Source organism: Chinchilla lanigera, unplaced genomic scaffold (assembly GCF_000276665.1).
Source record: "Chinchilla lanigera isolate Chin_1 unplaced genomic scaffold, ChiLan1.0 scaffold00056, whole genome shotgun sequence".
NCBI lineage: Eukaryota > Metazoa > Chordata > Mammalia > Rodentia > Chinchillidae > Chinchilla > Chinchilla lanigera.
Window position 1 is genome coordinate 8,660,441 of NW_004955457.1, and position 26,233 is coordinate 8,686,673.

The window sequence follows — 26,233 nt, forward strand, 5'->3', positions numbered from 1 at the left end:
GCCTCAATTAATTTTGTTTGCTTGAGAGTCGAGTCATCCTCCGGCTATCAGTTGGACCACCACGTGAACTTCTCAGGTTGTATTCTCTCACAAGCATGGGTGTTTTCATTTTGTAAGTGTAGGTTTTATCAGCAACTTTGTTTCTTCCTCCGGTGCTGGAAGAACGCAGCCCTTTCTTCTTAGAGCGCCCTGCGGCAGCCCTGACCCGTCCTTTCAACTGAGCCGATGGAACCGAGGAATTCTTTGGTTTCATCTTTAGGCTGACGTCATCAGGCGTTTCCTCCTCGGAATTCACTTCAAAAAGAGTGGTCCTGGTCTGGGATTTAGGACCCACAAGAACAGAATATTTGAAAGTATACTTTTTGATGACGGTATTTGCTTTTGTACGAATCAAAACTGACTGCTTCTCAGAAGTTTCTTCATTTTCCTCAAGAATGACTGTTTCACAAATGCTTTCAGGGGAACTTGTCATCTCTTCTGGAATTTTTTCACTCTCACTTTCAAAATACTCATCTGTAACTGGTTCTGGAGAGGCGCTGGCATCATCATTTGAAGGCATCAACTGGAAAGCACTAACTTTTGGAGGCTGGCACATATTCATATTGTCCATACTTTCTAGAAATACACAAGGTTCATCGCTCCCACTACATGACTTTAATGAGTACCTTGCTGTTGATATGAAAGCTTTTCGACTCCCATTATGGGTGTCAGTGCTCTTACTTGTGTTAGCGCCCCGTACGACAGCCTTCCGCCGACGGCTAACTGCAGCTTTCTTACGTAATGGCTTCTTCCGATTATTCTGTTTACGTTTGCCCACATTCTTCGATCGATTACCACAAGTGCTTTGCTTCCTTTTACGTGAGCTGGAGAATTTACCTTTCTTCCATTTTGTACCTGAAGAAGAAGGAACTGGGGAACTAGGCTGTCCAGACTCCAAAGCTTCAGCACTTGAAGTGGGAGTTTCAGCTGTCTCAACTGCAGCATCTGGTTCACATTCTTTGTTACTCTGTAAACACCTCCTTTTTGGTGATTCTTCTTCTGGGTCAGTTGCTTTTCTCTTCAATGGACACTTCTCACGATTGGTCTGAGTTGCATTGGTGGCTTTTGATGCCTGGTCCTCAGGAACCTGAGGCTGATTCTTTTTAAGAATGTCCCTTGCTACAGGACAAGGACAGTCGGACTTGTCTGAGGCAACTGAAATGTCACTAGTACCTGCAGTTTCCCTTGCAACATTGTCACTATCTGGAAGAGTCTGAACAGACGTAGTATTCTGATCAGAGCTGGGCCAGGCAGGCTTTGTTTCTTCATCCAACAAAACTTTCTTGGTTGAATGGTGCTTGTAAGAGCGACGGCGGGAAGGACCCCTCTTACGTCTCTTCCCAGGGTAGTTGGTTTTGTTGTCATTGCCTCGCACTTTCTGAGGCAATGTTTGTCCCACAACTGAAGGAGACACAGGAGGCAAGACTTCAAGGTCTGATTCACTAGGATCATCTTCTATGACTTCTGGTTCTTTGTTCAGGTTCTTCGTAGGAGGAGCCACAGAACCAGAGCTGGACAGATAATAACAGTATTCTCTCGAGTCAAAAGTTACCCTCTTCCGTGGGTGCATTTTCTTCACAGCCCGCCGACGCCGCTTGGTGTTAGCCTGAACTGAGGGACCACGCTGAAATGCTACCTGAGGACTGTAAGATGTGCCCCTCCTGCTTGCTGAGTCTGCACATTTTAGCTTCAAAGGGTTTGCTTGATCAGCTGTGCCATGGATCTCAGACTCAGCTGAGGTAGCACAGTCCACTGCAAAACCACTACTGGAGTCCCAGCTCTTATCATTTAGTTCAGTATAGTTTGGATCTTTCTGAAGACTGACTTCACTGTCAGTTTTCTGAGAGGTGCCTTCAAAATAAAAATTTCTTTCAGGACCATCAGACCCCTGGCTCTTATCTCCTGAGGGAAAAGATTCTTGACCAGGCCCCTGTGACTGGTAGGACACAGACAGATTATAGGCAGTGGCATTAACATCTACTTCGCATCCACAAGCTTGACAAATGCAGTTTCCCAGAATAATACAGTCCTTCTCCCGGTTTATTATTCTGAAAGCCTTTGTGGATTGATCTGTTGCTGATTGAAAAGCAGCTTCATATGTTAACTCAGAACCACAAAAGTGACAGTAGCTCTTTCCCACCTGAAAGGATTCTTCATTCATACTCATGGTTTCTCCCATGGTTAACTGAGGTGGGTCATCAGGATCACAAATCACTTCACGGTCACAGTCACTATCACTGACCCTCATATCCACAAACTCCACCTCTGGAGAATCAGCTTCTCCATCTGAGAACTGTGACTGGTTCACTATGATTTGAAAAGAGACATCAGAATCACACATCATTTCCAGACCACTAAGTTCATAGGTATTTTCTTCCATGTCCAAAAGCCCCCTGCTCTGAAAGCTTGTTTCGTTGGAAGTCACCTGAGGGAGATCAACTTCTGACTGCAGATGTATACCAGAATCATACTGTATTTCAGAACAATAGGCTTTATAGCTCTCATTTTCTAGGTCATTATGATCTTCCTTCTGCACATCTATTTCTTTGGCGGACACATAAGAAGAATCAACCACAAATTGGACAGGAACATCAGAATTATAGCCAGCTTTAAAACCAACTAGGTGGTAGCTCTTATTCTCCAGGCAAACATGCACCTCCTTCAGATTCATTTCCTCAACAGTTTTTTGAAGCTGACCAGGCACAGACTGACAAAGTGTATCGGAATCAAAACTCGTGCTGGGACAAGCATCGCTGCTGTTCATTTCCAAATTGGCATGCTCCTCTTCCGAACTCTGTGGTTGCTGAATGACTGGCCGAAGAGGGACATTTGAAATATAAATTACTTCAGAACCGTCGGGTTCATAGCCCTTACCAAGATAAAAATGTCCCTTCCCTGGAAGAATTGCTTGTTTAATCAGCTGTTGAATTTTATTAGTCACAGTCTGAGAGAGTTCATTAGAACCAGAATTTATTTTAGAACCACTAGGTTCACCATTCTCATCTTCCAAGTCAAGATGCTTTTCCCAAGGTTTCACCTCTTGAATGACTTTGATTTGGCCAGTAGCTGGCTGAAGGACACCAGAATCACGTGTGATTTCAAAACTCTCAGCTGCACCCCTCTTACTATCAATGTCAACACCTTCACCATTCCCAGGGGCTGTTTCTTTCCCTGTTTCCCCCAGCCTGTTAGCCACTGGTTGGACAGAGGCATCAGAAGCAGAATTTCCTTCAGAGTCACCAGACTGATCAGGCTGATCTTCTTTCCTTGACTTCTGAACAGCTATGTAAGGTCGATCAACTATTGCTTGAACCAAAAAATCTGAATCCAAATTCATTTCAGAAAAAATACTTTGGATTTTATTTCCCAAGCGCACTTGACCTTCTTGCCCCTGGATTATGAGTTGAACAGCTACTCCAGGTTGATCAGCTGCAGACGTTAGAAGAGCATCAGAATTATATGTTGCTTTTGAGCAACCAGGTACCTCTGTCTTACGTTGCAGGGTGACAGCCTCTTCCTTCCATAGATTTAGTGTGCTAATCATTTTGTGATATTGTTTAGGCAATAAGTGTTGAACAGAACTGAAACATATTTCAGAGTCACTAGGTTTGCTGCTTTTGTCTTTTGGATCGACGTATTTTTTTTTGAAAAAGATCAGGTGGGGTTGGTCAGAGACTGAATGAATAGAGCCAGTAACATCCATATTTGCTTCCAAACTGCTACATTGAGAACTTTCATATTCTGGGTAAAAAAAGTCCTCCTGAAAAACCCCTAGTGGAGAGTTCTCAGGAACTAACCAAGGAAAGTCATCAGAATTCAAAGTCAGTTCAAAGTCATCATATTTATCAGTCTTCTTTTCAATGTGCTTCTTCTTTTCTTTTCTTTTACGAAACACTTGAGGTTCTGTTACTGGACAGTCAGGGACATTAGCCTTTATTTCAGAGGCATTAAATTCAGCATTTTTGCCTTGAACATCAGCCTGTTTTTCTTTGTGAAGCTGAGTATTTTCAACAACCACTTGAGGGTTGGAAATCACTGACGGACGGATGTCAGAGTCCCCCTGGGTTCCAGAAACACTGGGTTGATCATGCTTATTTTCTAAGTATTCGCAGTCCTCTTTCTGAAAGTTTCTGTCATCAGTGAGATCTTCAGAATGTCCAATAGTTGAAAGAAAAATATCATGATTCAAACTCAGCTCAGAATCAGTAGGTTTGTTTTCTTTGTGTTTTAATTCTTGAGAACTTAGTTCTCTCATGGCTACTTGAGGAGGATTAGTCACTGAATGGAGAGGAGTGTAAAAATCCGAATTTATTTCAGAACCACTGGGCTTAGCATTCTTCCTTTCTAAGGATATGTATTCTTCTTCCTGAATGATTACTTCTTTAACAGCTACTTCGGGTTGTTCTTTTCCTGAGTGAAGAGGAATATCAGAGTCAAAACTTATTTCAGAAACACAAGATTCATCACTTTCATTTTCCAGATCAACAGGCTCTTCCTCATAAACAGCTACTTCAGGCTGGTCAATTACTGAGCAAGTAGGAATATCAGAATCAAAAGTCAGGCCAGAACTATTTGACTCAGAGCTCTCCTCTTCCAGGTTAAAGGGATCTTCTTTTAGGCTTTCAACGTCCAGCTGAGACCACTCGGAAACTGACAGAGGGGAATCAGAATCAAATGTCAACTCAGAACTGCAGGACCCACTGCTCTTAGCTTCCACGTCAACATTTAACTCTTTAAGATTTATTTCACCTAAATCCCCTTCAAGTTCATCATTAGCTGACTGATAAAGACAATCATGAGACTCAAAACTTAGGTCAGAAATGCTAGATTGAACACTCTTATTTTCTAAGTCAGTATCTACAGCCTGAGAGTTTACTTCTTTAACTGCCTCTTGAGATTCATCAGCCACTAATTGAGCATCAGCATGAAAACCCATGTCAGGATCATAAGACTCACAGTTCATGTCCACAAGGCCAGCATTCTTCTTTTTCAGAAGCTTTTTTCTTCCAACATCACTCTGGGGTTGATGAGACACTGCCTCATGAGAAACACCACAAGCAAGATGTGCTTTGGCACTACTTGGTTTACATTTCTTATTTTTGAGCTGGACAGGTCTACCTTTCTGGTTTTCTTCTGTAACAATCGGTTGGGGGCAGTCAACTCCTGACTGAGGCAAACCATCATTGTCAGAACTTGATGCGGAATAACTAGATCCATAGCTCTTATCCACCAGCCAAATGTGAGGTTTTGTGTGCTGTTTCTTTTTTGTGACATCCCCTGGGGGCTTCTTAACTACTGATTCACGTGAGGTCAAGGAAGCAGCACTTCCTTTGGAGCTGCTAGATCCATAGCTCTTATCAACCAAATTGATGCAAACCCGGTTGGGGAAGATTACATCTACATCAGGCTGTTGGGTGTTGATGTCAGTTGGTTCTACGGAGGTATCACAATCAAAATTCATTTCCGAGTCACTGGAATCATAGCATTCATCAACAAGGCTTACACGTATTGCTTCTGGAGGGCTTGCTGCTTTGACAATCACTTGGGATTGGTTGGGAACCGCCTGAAGGGAATCCTCACACTCATCCTCCGAGTTTATTTTGGAATCACAAGCTCTGTTACTCTTGTACTGTGAAGTGGTCTGTGTTTCCTCTGAAACATTTCTTTTTCTGGCAGTCATGTCAGATAGGTGAGCTGATGAAGGAGAAACGGAATTATAATCAACATTCATTTTGGAACCTCGAGATCCATCTTCGTGAGCACCTGGTTTCCCTTTCCAGAGGTGCAGCTTTTGTACAGCCTTTCGGGCTGGGACAGATGCTGACTGCAGAGAGCTGCGATCCAACTTTGCTTTAGCACTCACTGAGCCCTTCTGTTTCAAACTTGCTGGCTTATTATGAACCAGATGCTTTTCTTCCCGGGTACAACTCCTCTGTGACGGCAACTCCCCACGGCGCTTTGGAATGGCACCTTCCGAGACTCGTTTGGCAGGTGGCACATCAGGTTTTTTCAGCTTTACCACTGGGTTCACTGCTACTTTAGAAGAAGACTTCACTCTGACAGAACTCTTCGTATCCTTCGGCTCACGGAATTTAGAGGCCGGTGACGAAGTTTCACCCTGGCATTTTACATCTTTCTGGTAAAGCAACTTATTATTTAAATTTACACGTACAGATTTTTTGTTTGATTCTTTAGGATTCTCAGAGGGAACTGAAGGAGTTTCTGGACGGCATGATGGCATACGGTTTTTAGAGCCCCCGTCTAGCTGCTCAACTTTGTCAACTTTGCTCGGGTTGTGTTTGCTACGTGACTCTGAACGGATTGCTAGTGGTATCCTACTAGTACTCGCAGCAACGGGTCTAGCTCTGACAGCAACTGGTCTAGCGCTCTCAGCAACTGGTCTAGCACTCTCAGACACTGGCCTAGTACTCACAACAACTGGTCTAGGCAAACAAGTAGCAGGAGGAGCATTAAAAATCACAGAAGGACGGATTACACTTTTCCCATTATTTGAAGCATGACCAATATCTACTAGATTGATATTTCTCACACCACTCTCAATTTTATTAAGCTCTAAAGACAGCTGCTGTCCCCGCTCTAGTTTTTGAATAACTGATGGTCGAACTAAAACCTCCTTCGCAGAGTTCTGAGAGACACCGGGATGAGCACGTGACTCCTCAACAGATTCAGAACTCTCGAAGCTTTTTTCTTCAGCTTCTGGGTCTTGCCGCAGTTCCTCATCCAAATGAATCACGTCGGGTGAGGCAGACTGCGTAGGCATCTCCTGTTGTGGTCTAAAAAGAAAGGAGAAAACCCTATAAAGATATTCTATGATGGAGTTAAGATGCATAATAAATGTTATTTTCTTTCTATGCTGGGCATTCCTGACAGGACAAAGAATGAAAACAGTCACAGCAGACTGAATGCTCTGTTCCCTTTGGGAAGGTAGTCAGTGTGAAATAGGGAGGCAACTCTACCAATTGCTCCCTAATAAAACCAAATGGCTCCTAAATATGAGAAAAATGCAAATGAAATCACACATGTAGTGTTTTTCAGTTATCAGAACAGTAAATAGCAAAAAATTGGACTGACACAACTTACTTGACCATGTATGCTCCAGATTCCACTTCTGAAAAAGTGGAATGGTCTCCCTCATGAGACAATTCAGATGAGTAAATTGATAAATTTATCAAAAGCATTAAAAAGAATAAAGAGCGGAGCACGGTGGCGCACGCCTGTAATCCTAGCACTCGGGAGGCTGAGGCAGAAGGGTTGTTGCGAGTTAATTTGAGACCAGCCTGGGCTACAAAGTGAGCTCAAAGCCAGCCTGAACTGCGTAAGAGAGACCCTGTCTCAAAAAGATACACACACACATAAAAAAAAAAATAAACAGAAGAAAGATGCCTAGCACATAATAAGCATCCACAGTGTTAGGTATTATTATTTTAAGCCATGTTTCAGCAATGGTACAGGCACTTTAATGCATTGTTAGGAGGAGTACAGATTCACTTCAGATTACTAGGTAATCTTTACACAGACTAGTACTTCCGTGAAGAACAATTTGGCAATGTCAATTAAATAAATGCACACACCCTCTAACATAGTAATCCCACTTTGGGTTTATTTCATGTGTGTAATGAGAACTGTACAGGAATACAGCTGTTTTGTTTTTATTTTTGGTAATGGCAAAAGACTGAAATCCACCTTAGGTACTCATCAGTTGTGTGTACTGGTTCAGGAATTAATGGTACTTAACGGAATGCAGTGTCGATTTTAAAAATTATGAGGCAGCTCTGTAAATAAAAATGAAGATCAATCACTATAAAAATTGTAAGTGAAAAGTAAATATAGGGCCAGGGATATAGCTCGGTGGCATAAGCGCCTGCTTGACAAGCGTAAGGTCCTGAGTTCAATTCCCGGTACTCAAAAAAAAAAAAAGAAAAAAAGGAAAGCAAGTATAGGCAGCATACTAGATAACCAAAATACAAATACTAAAATAGCATGAAAAAAAAGCTATACACTTACAATATCTGTAGAAGGTTAGCGGCCTGTAGGAAAGTGAATAAGATGACTGGGACAGGAAAAAAGGAAGACACACCTTTTTCCTTTTTGCTTTTGGGGGGAAGGAGTTTTTGCTATGTTGCCCAGGGTGGGCTCAAGCAATCCTCTGCCTCTGCCTCCCAAGTAGCTGGGGCTACAGCTGCATGCCCCTGCACCTGGTTAAGACTCACTTTTGAATGTGCCTTTGAATTATATCTAGGTACATTTATTTCCCATTCAAAATTTTAAATCGCTTTTTAAAATTTTGGGGGGTTTTGTCTTTTTTTTTTTTTTTGGTTTGAGACAGAGTCTCAGTACACAGTTCAGGCTGCACTAGGAGGCTGAGGCAGGAGGATTGCCACCAGTTTGAGGTTAGCCTGAACTATATAGTGAGACCCTCAAAAAACCAAAATAAATAAATGAACTACTCAAAGGTTAGGAACTGCCACCTAACTGCTTTGATTTGCATCTTTGTGTACACATATAGTTTGTTGGTGGTATGTGTTTGTTGCAGTACTAGGGACTGAACCCAGTTTTTGCACTGAGCTACATCCCCAGCCCTTTTTAATTTTTATTTTGAGACTGGGTACATTAAGTCACTAAGTTGCCCAAAGTGGGCTTGAACCTAAAATACTCTTGCCTCAGCCTCCCAGAGTGCTGGGATTACAGACGTGTGCAACCACACCCAGAATATGTGTGTATGTTTAAGATCAACAACTAAATAATACTCCATACTCAAAATCATTTGCAATTTAACTTTACAACATAAATTCTTCTAAATATCTAATAACCAAAGGTAAAAACTACTCTTTTATATAACTCTTGGAAGGAGTTTTTAAGGAATTTTATAAACTATAAATAATAAAAATTATATATCAAAATCTATGAGTACAGTCAAGTGGAAACCTCATACTCTTAAATATTTCCATTATGAAAAAATCCATAAACAGCAATTAATGGAGCACCCAATTTAGATGAAAAACCAATCAAACTGCTCCAATAAAAAGGTAAATTATGAAAAAGAAAAGCTAGTGGGTAAAAAACAAAAATACAGCAAAAGCCGATTTTCAAGATTTTCTAAAATAAAACTACAACGTCTAGTAAAGAAAGGAACAGAAAATTATTTTTTAAAAATCACAAACCTTATCATTTAGAACTCACAGGCAAGGGAGGATGGGCATGTGCTTTTAAAAATCAAGGAAACAAAATGGTATTTCGCCTTTCGTGTGTATTTTTCTCATATATACATGCTCACATACTGTTACGGCTCTTATCTAGACATCCCCCAAAGGCTCATGCACTCATAGGCGGGGCGTTTTTGGAGGTGGCCAGACCTAGCGTGTGGGAGTATGAATTACGAGTGTGTGGTAACTGGATTAGTGCTCTAGCTGGATTAGCACAGTTCTGGGTGTGGCTGAATGGATTTACTGAAAAGGGAAACCCCACCCTGAGTGTGGGTGGCACCAATCAACAGAGTTATAGCCTGAATGGAATATAAAGGGAGAGAAAGAAGACAGGCTTTCCCCTACATGCCTGCCCTGCTTTGGGTTGTATCTCCTCTGCGCTGCACCTCTGCCACACACCCCTGCCTTAAAGCCGGTCAATTGTGGATTGAAACCTCTACAAACTGTGAGCTGAAATAAACCTTTCCTACTTTTAGCTCTGGGTATCGGGTATTTGGTCTCAGCAACAAGAAAAGTAACTAAGACACAGACACACACAAATATAGAAATTAGGCTGTTGCACGTAGTGACATTTTATATCAGGGATGAGGTACATTCAATATTTTTAAAAATTAAGTCAAGCCCTTCCTCACACCACATATAAAAACAAAAGGTGATGAAAAAATATCTAGGGGCTGGGGATACGGCTGGGTGGTAGAATGGTTGCCTAGCACATGTGAATTCCTGGCTTTGACTGCCATCCCTGAAAAACTAAATAAAACAAGGGCATGAAGAAAAGACAAAAGGACACCAAAAAGGAAAATCCTCATATTAAAAAAAAGATACTATGTACAGTTAAAAGATAACAGACTCTAAGAAAATACTCATACTTAAAACACAAGGAACTACTATCCATATTTAAATATTGTATAATAATCCAAAATATACAAATAATAGTAAAATGAGCAAAGTATATGAACAAACAATACATAGGATAGAATACGGCCAATAAATAAAAGTTCTGTTTTGCTAATAAAGGTTAATTACATATAATTTTTGGTCTATCACTGGTGGGGGGGTATGCTCAGAATCCCAGGGTTAGGGATGGTGATATAAAACGACCACCTTCATAAATCACTGCTGCAAGCGTAACTGGCGTGTCTATGTAAGGGTTTAAAATATCCACACAATTTTACACTAAAGAACAACTTCAGTAACAAAATGAATAGTGACAGGTTAAAAGTCAACCAGTGAGAGAAACAGCCTTGAGTCTCTAATGAAAAATATAACTGAACCTGAAAAAATATAACTGACCTGAAAAAATAACTGAATATGTAAATGAGGAAACAAGTAAAGCTCTTCTTTATGGCTGAACTGTGGTTAAGGTTTAGTAAACTGTTTTGGGGGAAAAAAGAAATCAATAGATGTTCAAAGTAAATGTGAAATATGAGAGACATTAACAAAGTCTCCAAGTTCTTAAGAGATGCTTTTTTTTATTTTAAAGAGACCAAAAAATCCAGTAAGAACAATACAGAATTTCATAACAAGATCCTTCTTTTCCCCATCCCAGTTGTTCTTTCCTTTTGAGCAGTTTCTTTCAAGAGACTCTTATTAATTACAAGAATCAGTTACCTTACCATAGACTAACTTGATAAATACCGCTCTAATCAAGTGACTCAATTTAACATCACCAACAAACAACAACCACGAGGCGACAATATCAGCTTTGAGACATTCGCACTCAAGCACATAACCCAAGTTTAGTCATGAGAAAATATCCCACAGACACAAATTATGGATACGCCATAAAAGTAACACAGGGTAAGTACTCTTTTTCAAAAGTCTCAAGATCCAACATAGAAAGAACAAAGGCAAAAATAAATAAATAAACAGGGAAAAAATCCCAAAAGTGTCAAGGTCTTAAATATAAAGAAATCCTAAGGAAATGTTCAAGATTAGACACTCAGGAGATAGGACAACTACACACACAGCTTGGATTCAGTTCCAGGCCAGAAACAGGGCATTAGTGGGACCACTGACAGCATTTTAAAATACTTAATAGTGTGACATTGATGCAATTTCCTACTTTAAACCATTGAACTTTGGTTTCTTTAGGCTTAATATTTTCAATTTAATAAACAGGATACAAGAATTGTTTCAGTTTTGCGCTGTTTGTATAAACCATGCGGTTCAAAGCCAGCCTGGACTATATAACAACTTTTCAAAAAAAAAAAAAGAAGAAGAAGAAGGAAGGGAAGGGAAGGGAAGGGAAGGGAAGGGAAGGGAAGGGAAGGAAAGGAAAGGGAAGACAGGCTGGGGATACAGCTCAACAGCAAATCACCTGCCTGGCAAGTACAAGGCTGTGAGTTCAATTTGCAGAACCATAAAAAGAAAGAAAGAAAGAAAAGAAGAATGAAAAATCACAAATGGAACTTACAAAATAAAATTCCACTTTCCTTTTTCTTGTATCAGTACTCCCTGTGTGCAGTACATAATGATCACGCTCATCATGGACCATGTGCACATAACACATCTTAACTCATTTTTTGTCCTCGCCCCATCCCCTCCCTCCAAACCTCTTTCCCCTCCTCATGTACAAAAGCTTTTTCCATTTTTTTTTCCTTCAAATTATTTTTCCCTTCTTTCCCTGCCCCCAACATCGCACTTCAGAGCAGTGGCGTAGCTCAGTGCGGCTGCGCTGGCCAGCATGCAAAGAGACCCCAGGACCACTCCCCGGTATCTCATAAGAAGCCAAAAAAATTCCTTTATTTTCCTTGATCTGAAGATTAACTTAAAGAAGTTTTGGAACACGAACACAAATACCGACTGTAATTTAAACCTCCGGAGCATTATTCCGCAGGGCTCGCCTACCTGCTGTCTTGGTAGTTGGACGGGTGGTGCAGCAGCACATCTTGCAGGAAGCGCTCCATCAGGCTACTGCTGCTTAGTAAGCGTTGTCTGTTCTGTCTGGTCACGCTCCTGTGCTGGGCGCTAAACAAATGCTGTAAAGAAAAACAAGGACTATTTAAGAACGAATAATAGCCATTAATAGCGAGACGGTCACAAAATAGATTCATCTATGCATTACTGGGATAAGCATGAATCTCACTGAGTGCTCACTGAGTAAGAACAGTGTCCCCGGGAACAGGAAGAGACGGGGGCACAAGCGATCCCAGAAAACTGCCCTTAGCTGTGTACCCGCGAAACACAAAAGCCAGGACTTGAATCTAAGTCTAAAATTCACTCTCTTCTCACTATACTGCACAGCAGTAGTGGTGTATTTCTAAACCGTTATTTATAATTGAATAGTATGTTTAGGCGATGAAGAACTGAAATCAGGGTGCTAGCTCTTGACCACTACGATAAGCCTTGGAATTATTTCCTTACTAGCTCACTCCAGAGATTTTCTCTAGGACTCTCTTAGCCCCATAACAACTAGATCACACCTGTCTCCCCACCACCCACTACCCATCAGCAACGCTAGAGGGGGTGGGGATTTAGCTCAGCGGCAAAGCGCCTGCCTGGCAAGCGCAAGGTCGTGAGTTCGGTTCCCGGTACTGGAGAAAAACCAAAAAACCAAAAAAAAAAAAAAACAACGCTAGACCACCAGGAGCTAAAGGGGACAAGGGCACAAGGGAACAAATAGAGTAACTTAAAATAAACCTTGTCCTCTCTTGGCCAAAGCAGAAAAAAAAGAAGCAACGTGAATAGAAAACTGCATTTCCATGAACTGCAGTAACCACCACACTATATAAATCCCAAAAGAGTCAATTTTTTAGAATTTTTTAATTGATAGGAAACATACAAAAAATACAAAAATTGAATGCATACAATTCAATAAATTATCCTAAAGTAAACATATCCATAACCAACTATGCATAAAAATCAGTAAGCACCTAGAAATCTAATGTCCCACTCCAATTGAGTATTCTTTCACTCTGCCCCAAAGGTAATTGTTATTCTGTTCTTTTTTTTCAGACAGGTCTTGCTATATAGTTCAGGCTGACCTTGAACTCACTATATAGCCCCAGCTGGCCTTGAATTTATCACCATTCTCCTGGCTCAGCCTTCTGAGTGCTGGGATTACAGGTGCATGCCTAGGATTAGATGTGCAATCCTAATTTTTGTTTGTTTTTCAAGACAAGATCTCTTGCTATGTAGCCCAAGCTGGCTTTGAGTGATCCTCCTGCCTCAGCTTCTCAAGTGCTGGGATTACAGGTATGTGTTACGACACCAAGCTCCCTAATTTTTAATTTTGTACTTTTGAAAAGTTCTGAAATGTATACAAATGGAGTCTTTTTTTTGTTTTGGTTTTTTTGAGACAAGGTCTTGCTGTACAGTTCAGGCTGCCCCTGAACTCACTATACAGCCGAGGCTAGCCTTGAACTTGTGTCAATCCTCCCGCCTCAGTCTCCTGAGTGCTGGGATTACGGGCATGCACCACCACGCCTGGTTTATAAATGGAGTCTTACAACATGTATTCTTTCACTTCCAGCTTCTCTTGCTCAACAGTGTGTGTGTGATACTCTTCCACACTCACTGCAGTCTGCTCATTTTCATGTTTGCATCCCATTGTATAAATATTTCATACTTTATTTACCCATTCTGCTCCTGATGGACATTTGTGTTGTTTCCAACATTTGGCTATTACCAATAATGTGAAAGAACCTTCTTAGGTATCTTTCAGTGCCAATAGCCATGTATCTTTGTTGAGTACATTTCTAGGAGTGGCATGTCTGGGTCATAGAGTTGGTTCTACTTGGCTTTAGTGCACACTGCAATCTAGGCTTTCCAATGTGGTTGTACTAATTTATACCCCCGCTAGTGGTGTAACACTAGTCTCCTTCCTCACCAACACTTACTATTGTCAGTCTTTCCAATTTTAGCTATGGTAGAATATGTTGGATGCTATCTCACTGTTTAATTTGTCATTTTTGTGACAGCTTTCATATTTCATAGCCATCTGGATATCTTTTTTTATGATAGGTCTGCCAAATTTCTTACTGATTTTTAAATAAATTTTCTCTTTCTTCCTGAGTTGTAGAAACTCCTTATTTATTCTGGACACAAGCTCTCTGTTCAGTTGAATACCTTACAAGTATCTTTCTCTTAGTAGCTTGTCCTTTCATTTTCTTAATCAACTTTTGTTGTTTTCTTTTTTTTTTTTTTTTTTTTTTTTTTTTTTTTGGTTTTTCTCTGGTACCGGGAACCAAACTCACGACCTTGCGCTTGCCAGGAAGGCGCTTTTGTCGCTGAGCTAAATCCCCAGCCCCTGTTGTTTTCATCTAGAATAATTTTCCTCCTGCCTGAAGAACTCCTATTAGTTTTTCCTGTAGGGAGGGTCAGCTGATGACAGGTTCCCTTAATTTCTGTCTCCTGAAAATATTTTTATTTCACCTTACTTTTAAAAGATATCCTTAATGAGCAGAGAATTCTAGGTCAGGAGCTGTTTCTTTTGGTTTCCACTGTTTCTATGGAGTACTTCACCAGACGCCATATTTCTTCACTGCCTTAGTAGTTTTCCAAAGTCTTGAAATAACTTTTCAAATTAATACAAATTACCTTGACTACCATCAATAGAATTTTTTTTTTTGGAGGTTTTGAACATCAAGCCCAGGGCTTTGCTCATTCTAGGCAAGCGCACTACCAGAGCTACAACCTCAGCAACAGAATGTTTTAAAAAGCTAATTTAGTGTAAGAGTAACCAAATAAGTAAGAATTATTATTTTAACTGTTAGGCAAAAAAATTGTACTAAGAGCTTATTGAATAGAATCTGTAGTTAAATAGTGAACGCTTTACTACTGTCATAGTTTCAACAAGTAATCTTCCAGTCAAGTAATGGTAAAATTTATTAAGCATGAAAAATACTAAATGTAGCTTTGAGTTATTGTTTTTTGCCTCCTCCTTTTCATGACCAGCATTTTAAAAAGTATTTCTTTTTTAAAAGGTAGAGAAGTAAAACTTACAAAAAATAAAAACTTTTCTTAGAAATTAAGTGTTTACTATTAAATAATTTTAAAATGCGACCACACAGCAGTATAAGTGTACATTATACACTTATCTTAGTGTCATATAAGCTGTAACATTTTAGCATTAGTAGAACCAGAATATCATTGTATTATCACTTCACCTATGACATCATTCCATTACTCAGATCCTGAAGGAAAAACTTTAGACTCTTCTGAGTTAATAAGTCTAGTCAGAAAGCTACAGATATTATTACCGTGTATACTTATGTTGCAATCTCCATACACAATGCTTCATAAACTCTTTTGACAAAAAGAGAAAAGAACTCCATTCAGTTCATTCTATAAAGTTGATGTTACCCTAGTGCCAAAAGGCACCACAAGAAAACAAAGTTAAAGAACCATATTCCTTTATGATATACATGTAAAATTCCTCAAAAGCATATTAGCAAACCAAATCCAGAAATGTGTAAAAATGATTCTACACCACAACTCAGGAATGCAAGGTTAACACCCCAGAATCACCTAGTGTAATTGCCACAGAATGAACTGAACTTCTGCAGAACCAGTATATTGAAGTTTTCACCTCTACAGTGACAATAGTATGTTTGGAGACAGAACTTTGAGGAGATAATTAAGATTGAATAAAACCATAGGCTAGGATCCTAATCAGGCATTTTAAGAAGAGGAAGAGAGATCATTCCCTCTCTCTTCCAAGTACAAAAAGGAAGCCATCTACAAACTAGGAAAAGAGCCGTGGCCAAAAAAAAATTAGTCTTGACCTTGTACTTCCTAGACTTTGAACCTGCAAAATAAATTTTAGTTTCTTAACCTGTCTAGTCTATGATATTTTTATTATGGCTGCCTGAGCTAATACATTGATAAACTAAAATAAGCCAAAGGGAAAAAAAAAAAACGTACTTGTCTAACAGATACAAAAAAGCATTTGACAAAGTCTGTACCCTTTCATAATAAAATACTCAATAATCTAGGCACAGAAGATTATTTTGTTAAGCTAGTAAGGTCATCTAGAATAAAACCAAAACTAATGTCACACCTGAGTAACAGAATGAAAGCTTTCACCCTAAGATCAAAGGAGACAAGGGTATTAACAAGAAGCACTGGCACACTTCCCTCTACAAAAAGGGACCCAAATACACACATGCAGACACACACAAAAAAAAGCCATTTCACTAAAGTGTTTGAGGCAGAGCACCAGGGTAAAGTGAGGATATAGCAGAGATGTCCCACAGCATGGAGAGTCATAAGGAAAGTATGTTAGTCAGTATTCCATGACTGTAACAAATAACCATTCAGCAATCAACTTTAATTATTATGAAGTTCATTAAAATTTAATGCAGGATTTTTATTTAAAAATTGTTCCATTTCCAATTCCTTTATCTCAATTGAAATGGAGATTCTACTTTTAGACTAAACAGATTGTTCAGACAGGCTATAAAGATTTAAAATAAATTGTCTCAGCTGGGCATGGTGGTGCATATCTGTAATCCCAGCACTCAGGAGGCTAAGGCAGGAGGATCACTGAGAGTTTGAGGCTAGCCTGGGCTACAAAGTGAGTTCAAGACCAGCCTGAACTGAACTGAGTAGCAAAATCCTGTCTCAAAAAGACCCAACAAGACAAACAAATAAATAACAACAACAACAAAACACCTCCCTGTAAGTATCTTTTAATAGCCAGGCATGATAGTACACATTTGCAGTCCTAGCTACCAGGAGACAAAGGCAGAAGATTCACAAGTTTGAAGCAAGACTAGGCAACTTAGTGAGAACTTCTCTCAAAAAAAAATACAATATAACTAATATAATATAATATTAGGGCAGAGGAAGTAACTCAGTGTTGGAAAATTCATCTAACATGCCTGAGGCCCTGGATCCAGCCCTAGTACCACAAGAAACAAAAAGTTCCTCAAATGTAACTAATAAAGTTTCATTTTCCCTGTAAGCACAAGGTCCCAAGTTCAATTCCCAGTACCAAAAAAAAAAATAAAATAAAATAAACAACATTCTCTTAAATAATGAGCCAATGAAGAAATCAAAAGGGAAATTTAAAAATACCCTAAAAGAATTTAAAATTGAAACAAGGTATCAAAACCTATGGAATAAAGCAAAAACTGTTCAAGAGGGAAGTAACAAGTACCTACATTTAAAAAAAAGATTTAAAATTCAGTGCAGCTCAAGGAACAAGAAAACCAAGAATAGGGGCTGGGGATTTAGCTCAGTGGTAAAAGCGCCTGCCTGGCAAGCGCAAGGTCGTGAGTTCCATTCCCGGTACCGGAGAAAAACCAAAAAAAAAAAAGAAAACCAAGAATAAATCAAACCCATTGTAATGGGAGGAAATAAATAACAATGAACAAAGCAAAAACATATCATATATATATACACAGTTTATTAGTTAGAGTAACAAAGAGAAAAGAGGGTTGAGTATGTAGCTTGGTGGTGGTGGTACAGCATGGGGGTGGGAGGGATACAAATAAAATCAGGGATGAAAAAGGAGACACTATAATTGCTATTACAGGGATACAAAGGATTGTGAGGCACTACTATGAACCACAATATGCCAAAAAAATGGAAATCCTATACACAAATGGATCTTAAGATATATACAACCTGTTAAAATTGAACCACGAGGACAAAGAGAACCTGAACAGACCAACATCAATAACAAGATTCAATGATACTTTTCAGTAATGAAAAGTATCTCAAAAAAAGAAAAGCCCAGGCCAGATGGGTTCACCAATGATTTTTACCAAATTTTTAAAGAATTAACACCACTTCTTCCCAAATTACTCCAAAATTTTGAAAGGAAGAGAACACTTCCAAACTCAATATATAAGGCCAACATAACAATGATACCAAAATCAGACACAGATACAACAAAATTAAAGAGATAAAAATACATGCAAAAATTCTCAACAAAATACTAACAAATCAGCTGGGTGTGGTGGTGCATATCTATAATCCCAACAACACTCATTGAAGCAGAAGGATTGCCACAAGGTTAAGGCCAAGTTGGGCTACACAGTAAGTTCAAGGCCAGCCTCAATTACAAAGCTAGACACTGTCTCAAAAAAAAAAATACTAAAATCAAATTCAACAGCGCATAAAAAGGGTGTACACCATGATCAAGGGAGATTTGTTCAAAGAATGCAAGGATGGTTCAACATATACAAATCAATAAGCATAATACATCACACTCTGATGATGGTATCATCTCAACATATGCAGAGAAATCATGTAAAAACACTCAACATTTCCTTCATGATAAGAAACTTCAAAACACTAAGTATCAGTGGAACATACTTCACCACAAGGGCTATTCATGACAAACCCACAGTCTACATCATACTGAATGTCAGAAAGCTGTGATTTTTTCTTCTAAGATCAGGAAAAAGACAAGGCTGTCAACTTTGTTTGTTTATTTGTTTGTTTTTTGAGGCAGGGTCTCACTCAGCAATTGGGGCTGGCCTTGAACTCACTATGTAACCCAGGCTGGCCTCAAACTCACTGTGATCCTCCTGCCTCAGGCTCCCAAGTGCTGGCATTACAGGTGTGTGCCACCATGCTCAGCTAGAGCTGCCACTCTTCTCTGATATAGAACTGGAAGTCTAAGCCAGAGCACTAAGACAAGAAAAAGAAATAAAGGACATCCAAATAGGAGAGGAAACAGTCCAATTATCCCTATTTGAAGCCAACATAATTTTATATATGGAAAAAAACCTGAATATTCCATCAAAGGACTGTTAAATAAGTGAATTCATTATATAAATTCAGTATTATGGGACATGAAATCAACGTTAAAAAGTAGCATTTTAAATACACCAGTAACAAAACTGCCAAGAAAAATCAAGACGGCAATCCCATTCATAACAGCTGTAAGAAATTAAAAACAGTAACTAGGAAAAATTTAATCAAAGACATAAATGATCTCTACAATGAAAATTATAAAATACATTAGAATTAAATTGAGAAGGCCATGCAAAAAAATGGAAAGATGGCCCATGTTCATGGATTGGAAGATGATTTTTTAAAGTGTCTGTACTACCTAATCTACATATCCAAGATAATTCCTAAATATAAATGACATTCTTCATGGAACTAGAAAAAACAATAAGAAAACTCATATGAAGCCAAAGATGACCCTGAGTACCCAAAGCAATCCTGAGCAAAAAGAACAAGGGTGGGAAAAAAAAAAAAAGAACAAGGGTAGAGGCACTATAAGATCCAACTTTAAAATATACTCAAAAGCTATAATAGCCCAAACACCATGGTACTGGCCCCAAAACAGACACACAAACAAAAAGAACAGTACAGAAAAAAACAGAAATAACTGGGTGGTAGATGCCTGGTGGTGCCTGCCTGTAATTCCAGTACTTAGGAGGCTGTCATAGGCTTGAGGCTGGTTGGGCTACCATGAGTTCCAGGCCAACGTACGGTACACAGCAAAATCGTCCAGAAACAAAAAGGTAAACCCAGAAATAAATCCACATGTTTACAGCCAACTGGTTTTATTTTGAGACAGGGTCTCACTGTATAGTTCAGGCTGGCCTTGAACTTGAATTCACAGTGACCCTCCTGCCTTAGCCTCCAGAGTGCTGGGATTACAGGCATGCACCATCGTGCCTGGCTTAGCCAACTGGTTTTTAACAAATGCACCAAAAACATATATTAGAGAAAGGGAAGTCTAGTTGGTGCTGGAAAAATTGAGGATCCATTAACACAGGAGAATGGAACCAGACCTTTTACCATATACAAAGATCAACTCAAGATGGATTAGACTTGAATGTAAAACCCAAAACTATGAAACTATTAGAAGAAAACTAAAGAAAATGACTCAACACACAAGTCTGGGCAAAGAATTTTTTTGTACATAATCCTAAAAACACAGACAACAGAAGCAAACATTGACAATGGGATGACATACCATCCCTTCTTCAGTGCAAGAGGGGAAAGTAATCGATAGAATGAAAAGACAACCTAAGGATGGGAGAAAATATTTGCAAACTATTCATCCATCAAGGGTTTAATTTCCAAAACACATGAAGGATTCAAACAACTCAGTGCCATAAAAGCAAATAATTTGGTGTAGAAATGGAGGACTACGCCTGGCATGGCATTGTGTATCTGTAATCTCAGCACTCTCAGAGGATGAGGCAGAAGAACCACCAGGTGGAGCCCAGCCGTGAGCAATCAAGCAAGACCTTGTCTCAAAACTTAAAAAATAAAAAAAAAAAAAAAATAAAGAAGGGTTGGGATGTAGCTCAGTGTAAAGGCCCTGAGTTCAACTCCTATTACCACACACACACACACACACACACACACACACACACACACACGTGAACATGTGCACACACTAATTACCTGAAAAGACATTTTCAAAAGAAGATACACAATGATGACCAAATGTATGAAAAAGTCCTGATATCACTAATCATCAGGGAAATGAAAATTAACATAATGAGTATCAGAAAATGGAAAGATATTCCTTGCTGTTGGATTGGAAAAACCAACATAGCGAAAACAGCCATACTCCCAAAACTGCTATACAGATTTAATGCAACCCCAGTGAAAGTACCATTAAAATACCTCAAAGACACAGAGAAAACATTCCTGAAATTTATTTGGAACCAGAAAAGACCTAGAATAGCAAAAGCAATTCTGGACAACAAAGGCAAATCAGGGGGCATCACAATCCCAGACCTGAAATTATACTGCAAAGCTACTGTGATAAAATCAGCATGGTATTGGTTAAAAAAAAAAAAAACAGGCCTGAGGATCAGTGGAACAGAGTAAAAGACACAGATGCATCCCCCACACAGATCCATCGCCAAACACACTCAGTCACCTTATCTTTGACAAAGAAACCAAACATGTTCACTGGAAAAAAAGAGAGTCTCTTTAATAAATGGTGCTGGAAAAGCTGGCTTTCCACATGCCAAAGACTATAGCTAAACTCACATTTATCACCATGCACTAAAGTCAAAATGGATCAGGGATTGAAATATTAAAATAGACACGCTAGCCAGGCATGGTGGTGCACGCCTGTAATCCCAGCACTTGGGAGGCTGAGGCAGGAGAATCACTGCGAGTTCGAGACCAGCCTAGGCTACAAAGTGAGCTCAAGCCCAGCCTGAACTGCATAGCAAGACCCTGTCTCACAAAAAATAAAATAAAATAAAATATACACACTAAATTTACTGGAAAAGAAAGTGGGTAGACACCTCAAAGACATAGGTGTAGGCAGAGACTTCATGAACAAAACCCAGACTACAAGGGAAATAGTAGAAAGAATCAACAAATGGGATCTCACCTTAATAAAAAGCTTTCACACAACAAAAATCATCAACAAAGTGAAAAGACAACCCAGAGTGGGAAAAAATTATACCAGTTATACCATAAACAAAAGACTTATATCCAGAACATATAATTGAAAAAAATCAGACCTCACCCCCCAAATTCAAAGACCCAATCCAAAAGTAGGCATCAGAGATAAATAGGCACTTCTCAGATAAAGAAATACAAATGGCAAATAAATACCTGAAAAAAGGTTCAACATCATTGGTCATTCAAGAGATGCAAATTAAAACAACACTGAGATTCCATCTCACCCCAGAAAGAATGGCTATTATCAAGAAATCAAAGGGGCTGGGGATTTAGCTCAGCGGCAAAAGCGCCTGCCTGGCAAGTGCAAGGTCATGAGTTCGGTTCCCGGTACCGGAGAAAAACCAAAAAAAAAAAAAAGAAAGAAAAAAAAAAAGAAATCAACTGATAACAAACACTGACAGGGCTGTGGGGAAAAAGGAACTCTTCTCCACTGTTGGTGGGAGTGTAGACTGGTGCAACCACTGTGGAAACCAGTGTAGAGATTCCTCAAAAAATTGGGATTGGAGGTCCCATTTGACCTAGCTATCATCCTTCTAAGTATCTTCCCAGAAAAATTAAAATCATCATACCACAGTGATATATATGCACCCATATTTATACCAGCACAATCTGAAATAGCTAGAACTTGGAAACAACCCAGATGCCCATCAACCAAGAAATGGATAAAAAGATGTGGGGTTTTTTATAATGGAGTACTACTCAGCCATAAAAAAGGATAAAGTTGAGTCTTTTATAGGTAAATAGATGCAACTCAAGAACACACTCATAAGTGAAATAAATCAGACCCATATGTGTAAACACTGTATTGCTCACTAGTGTGAAAAAACAAAAAGTAAGATAAAAAAAATGTACAATAGATATTATGAATTGGGAAGTCACTGTTCAAAAAAAAGACAAATTGTGTCAGGAAAACGGTAAATGAAGAAAGGAAAAAATATATGTACGTACCAGATAGTTAAGATTGTTACACAGCTAATTTCTCTTAGTTCATTAAAAGGAAAGTTTTGTGCTAATATTGTATAGACAAGGTATCATGCCTATATCTTCTACTCTGAATAACTACTAGGAAGACAACAACACACAATGTATCAACTATTGTAACTGTCCTAATAAGCTGTTTTCATGGTTATATTTATCTCTTTTTAAGAGGAAAGAAGGACTGGGATGGGAGAAAGGAGAAAAGAAGGAAGGGAAATACATATATACACACACACACAAGATAGCTAAGATAATTGTACTACTGATTTCTATTGGTTTATTGAAAGAAACAGTTAATGCTTAATTGTTTGATCAGTCTTGCACACCTATATCTGGTAATCTGAGCAACTACTTTGAAGATAACAATATGTAATATAACACCCATTGTTAATTTCCTATCACCTCGTTTTGAAATTCTGTATTGTTTTTATTGTTTTTTGCTATTTATTTTTGCCTTTATTTTTGTTTTGGGGTTTTTTTTTCTCTTTAAAATAAAATTTAAAAAAACATAATGAGATATCAGCTCATTCCAGTAAGAATGATTATTATCAAAAAGACAAAAGTAACAATGTAACAATGCAGTGATTCCTCAAAAAACCAGAAATAGAACTGTCAACTGATCAAAGAATTCTACACTGGATACATATACAAAGGAAATAAAAACCACATGTTAATGAGACACATATTTAGCAGCACTATTCACGCTGTCAAAAGATTGAAATCAACTTAGATGTCCATCAGTAGATGAATAAATAAAGAATTTGTGGTATATCTAAAAAGTGGAATATTATGCAGCCATGAAAAAAGAAATCCTGTCATATCCAGTGACATAGATAGAACTAGAGGACATTATGTGAAGTGAAATAAGGCAGTGCAAGAAAAATACTGCATGTTCTCACATGTGGAAGCTAAAAATTTGATCTTATAAAAGTGAAGAGCAAATAACAGTTACCAAAACTTGAGAATGATGTGAGGAGAAAAGAGAATGTTAACAGGTGCAGGAGCAGAGAGTACAGGAGGAGAGGAGGAATACCTTCTCATGTCTGGGAGCACAGTTGGCTAATCATAGTTGGTGGCCCTTAACTGTATGCTTCAAATAACAGAGGGGATTTTATTCCCAACACAAAGAAATGATGATAAATGTCTGAAGTGATGGAGATATACCAATTACCATGATCTGATCATGATACACTGTACAAATGTATGGAAATGTCACACTACTCCCCATAAATATATATAATTACTGTTTTTCTTAAAGACTATGTGGTGCTAACATTCAGAGATATATAGACCAGTGGAACAGAACTGAAAGTAAAGAAAGCCTTGCATTCATACTCATCTGATTTTGCAACAGATATCAAGACAATTCAGCAGAAGGATAGTTTTTAATGGCATTGGGATTACTGGATTATCAAATGCAAAATAAAGTGAACTCCTATCTCACACCATATACAAAAACTAACTCAAAATGGACAAAAGACCTCAGCATGGGCACAAATCTTCATGAACTAGAATTAGGCAATACTTCTGACATCAAGCAACAAAAGAAAAAAAAAAGAAATAGTAAATTCAATAAAAAAATTTAAAACATTTGTACATCAAAGCATATTTCAAGGAAGGAGAAAGACAACCCACAGAATGTATTTGAAAATCTCGTATCTCGTATAAGTTTAGTTCCAGAGTATATAAAAGGCTTACAACTCAACCACAAAACTTAATTAAAAAATGGGCACAAACACCAAAAAAAGGGCTCAGGATTTGAATGGGCATTTGTCCAAAGAAGATGCACAAACAGATAATAAGCACATGAAAGGATACCCAATGATATTAGAAAAATATAAATCAGAGGCATCACTGAGATGTCATTTTGCAATCACTAAAATGACTATAAAGAAAGAAAACAAGGCTGGGCGTGGTGGTATATGCCAGTAATCCCAGCACTCGGGAGACTGAGGCAGGAGGATCTTTGCAAGTTAGAGACTAGCCTGATCTACAAAATGAGCTCAAGGCCAGCTTGAATTGCACAGCAAGACCCTGTCTCAGAAAAAGAAAAAAAAAAAAAAAAAAAAAAAAGAAAGAAAGAAAGGAAGAAAGCAAAGAAAACAAGCTGGGCATGCTAGCGCATGCCTGTAATCCCAGTACTGGAGAGGCTGAGGCAGGAAGATCGTTGTGAGTTTGAGGCTGGCCTCAACTACAAAATGAGCTCAAGGCCAGCCTGAACTGCACAGGGAGAACCTGTCTCAAAAAGACCAAAAAAAAAAAAAAAAAGGGCCGGGGATATAGCTCAGTGGCATAAGTGCCTGCCTGGCAAGTGTAAGATCCTGAGTTCGATTCCCAGTACCAAAGAAAAAAGAACAAGCCAAGAGTGGTGTTGCATGCCTGCAATCCCAGTACTGGGGAAGCTGAGGCAGGAAGATTGTTATGAGTTCAAGGCCAGCCTGAACTACATAGGGAGACCCTGTCTCAAAAAGACAAAAAAAAGAAAGAAAACAAGCCAAGTGTGGTGGTGCATGCCTGTAATCTCAGTACTGGGGAGGCTGAGGCAGGAAGACTGTTGTGAGTTCGAGGCCAGCCTCAGCTACAAAGTGAGCTCAAGACCAGCCTGAACTGCAGAGGCAGACCCTGTCTCAAACAGACAAAAAAAAAAAAGAAAAGAAAAGAAAAAGAAAACAAGCCAGGAGTGGTGGCACATGCCTGTAATCCCAGTACTGGGGAGGCTGAGGCAGGAAAATTGCTGTGAGTTCGAGGCTAGCCTCAGCTACAAAGTGAACTCAAGGCCAGCTATGAACTGCATAGTGAGACCCTATCTCAAAAAGACCAAAAAAAGGGGTTGGGGATTTAGCTCAGTGGCACAGTGCTTGCCTGGCAAGTGCAAGGTTGGGAGTTCAATTCTTGGTACCAAAAAAAAAAAAAAAAAAAGAAATACAGCAAGTGCTGGTAAAAATGAGAACAAGTTAGAACCCTCAAACGTTGCTGGTGGTAACAAAGTAGTGACCCACTTTGGAAAACAGTGAGGCAGTTCCTCAAAAACTTAAACACAGTTACCCCATGACCCAACAGTTCAACTCCTACACACAAACCCACGAGAACTGGAAACCTATGTCCACACAAAAGCCTACACACCAATATCCATAGCAACAATACTCTCAGTAGCCAAAAAAGTAAAAGCACCATGAACATCCAATTTTTTAATGAATAAACAAAATGTGGTATTATCTTTACCATGGAGTATCACTTAGCCATAGAAAAGAATGGGATACTATGTATGGATGAACCTCGGAAATATCATGCTAAGTGAAAAATTCTAGACACAAAAGGCCACATAATATATGATTCGGTTTATATGAAATATCCAGTCTAGTCATAGTTACTGGACAGAAAATACATTAGTGGCTGCCAGAGGTTAGGGGTAGAAGTACACAGTAACAAGGGCATCGTGTTTCCTTAACTAGGGCCATGAAAATGCTCTGTAATTAGACAGCATGCCGTGTTGTACATACACCAAGATCTCCGAATTTCAAACTTTAAAAGGAGTAAAGTTTATGGTGTAAGAATCCTGTTAATAAAAAATTTGCAAGAATCTCTGCACCAACTCTTCTCCCCAGTAGCAGCCACTGTGATCCTTCTTTTTTTTTTTTTTTTTT

The 26,233-nt window shown here is 39.0% G+C and overlaps 1 protein-coding gene across 1 annotated transcript in view; it reads right to left on the reverse strand.

Moving 5' to 3' along the window:
* Window positions 1-7: 7 nt before the first annotated feature.
* Window positions 8-26,233, reverse strand: part of Zdbf2 (zinc finger, DBF-type containing 2) — a 27,669-nt gene continuing 1,443 nt past the window's right edge. Inside the window, exons 4-6 of the mRNA XM_013520664.1 lie at window positions 12,114-12,263; window positions 6,489-6,833; window positions 8-6,419 (exon numbers count right to left, since the gene is read on the reverse strand). Coding sequence (XP_013376118.1) covers window positions 8-6,419; window positions 6,489-6,833; window positions 12,114-12,263 — 6,907 coding nt within the window. The remainder of the gene's footprint in view (window positions 6,420-6,488; window positions 6,834-12,113; window positions 12,264-26,233) is intronic.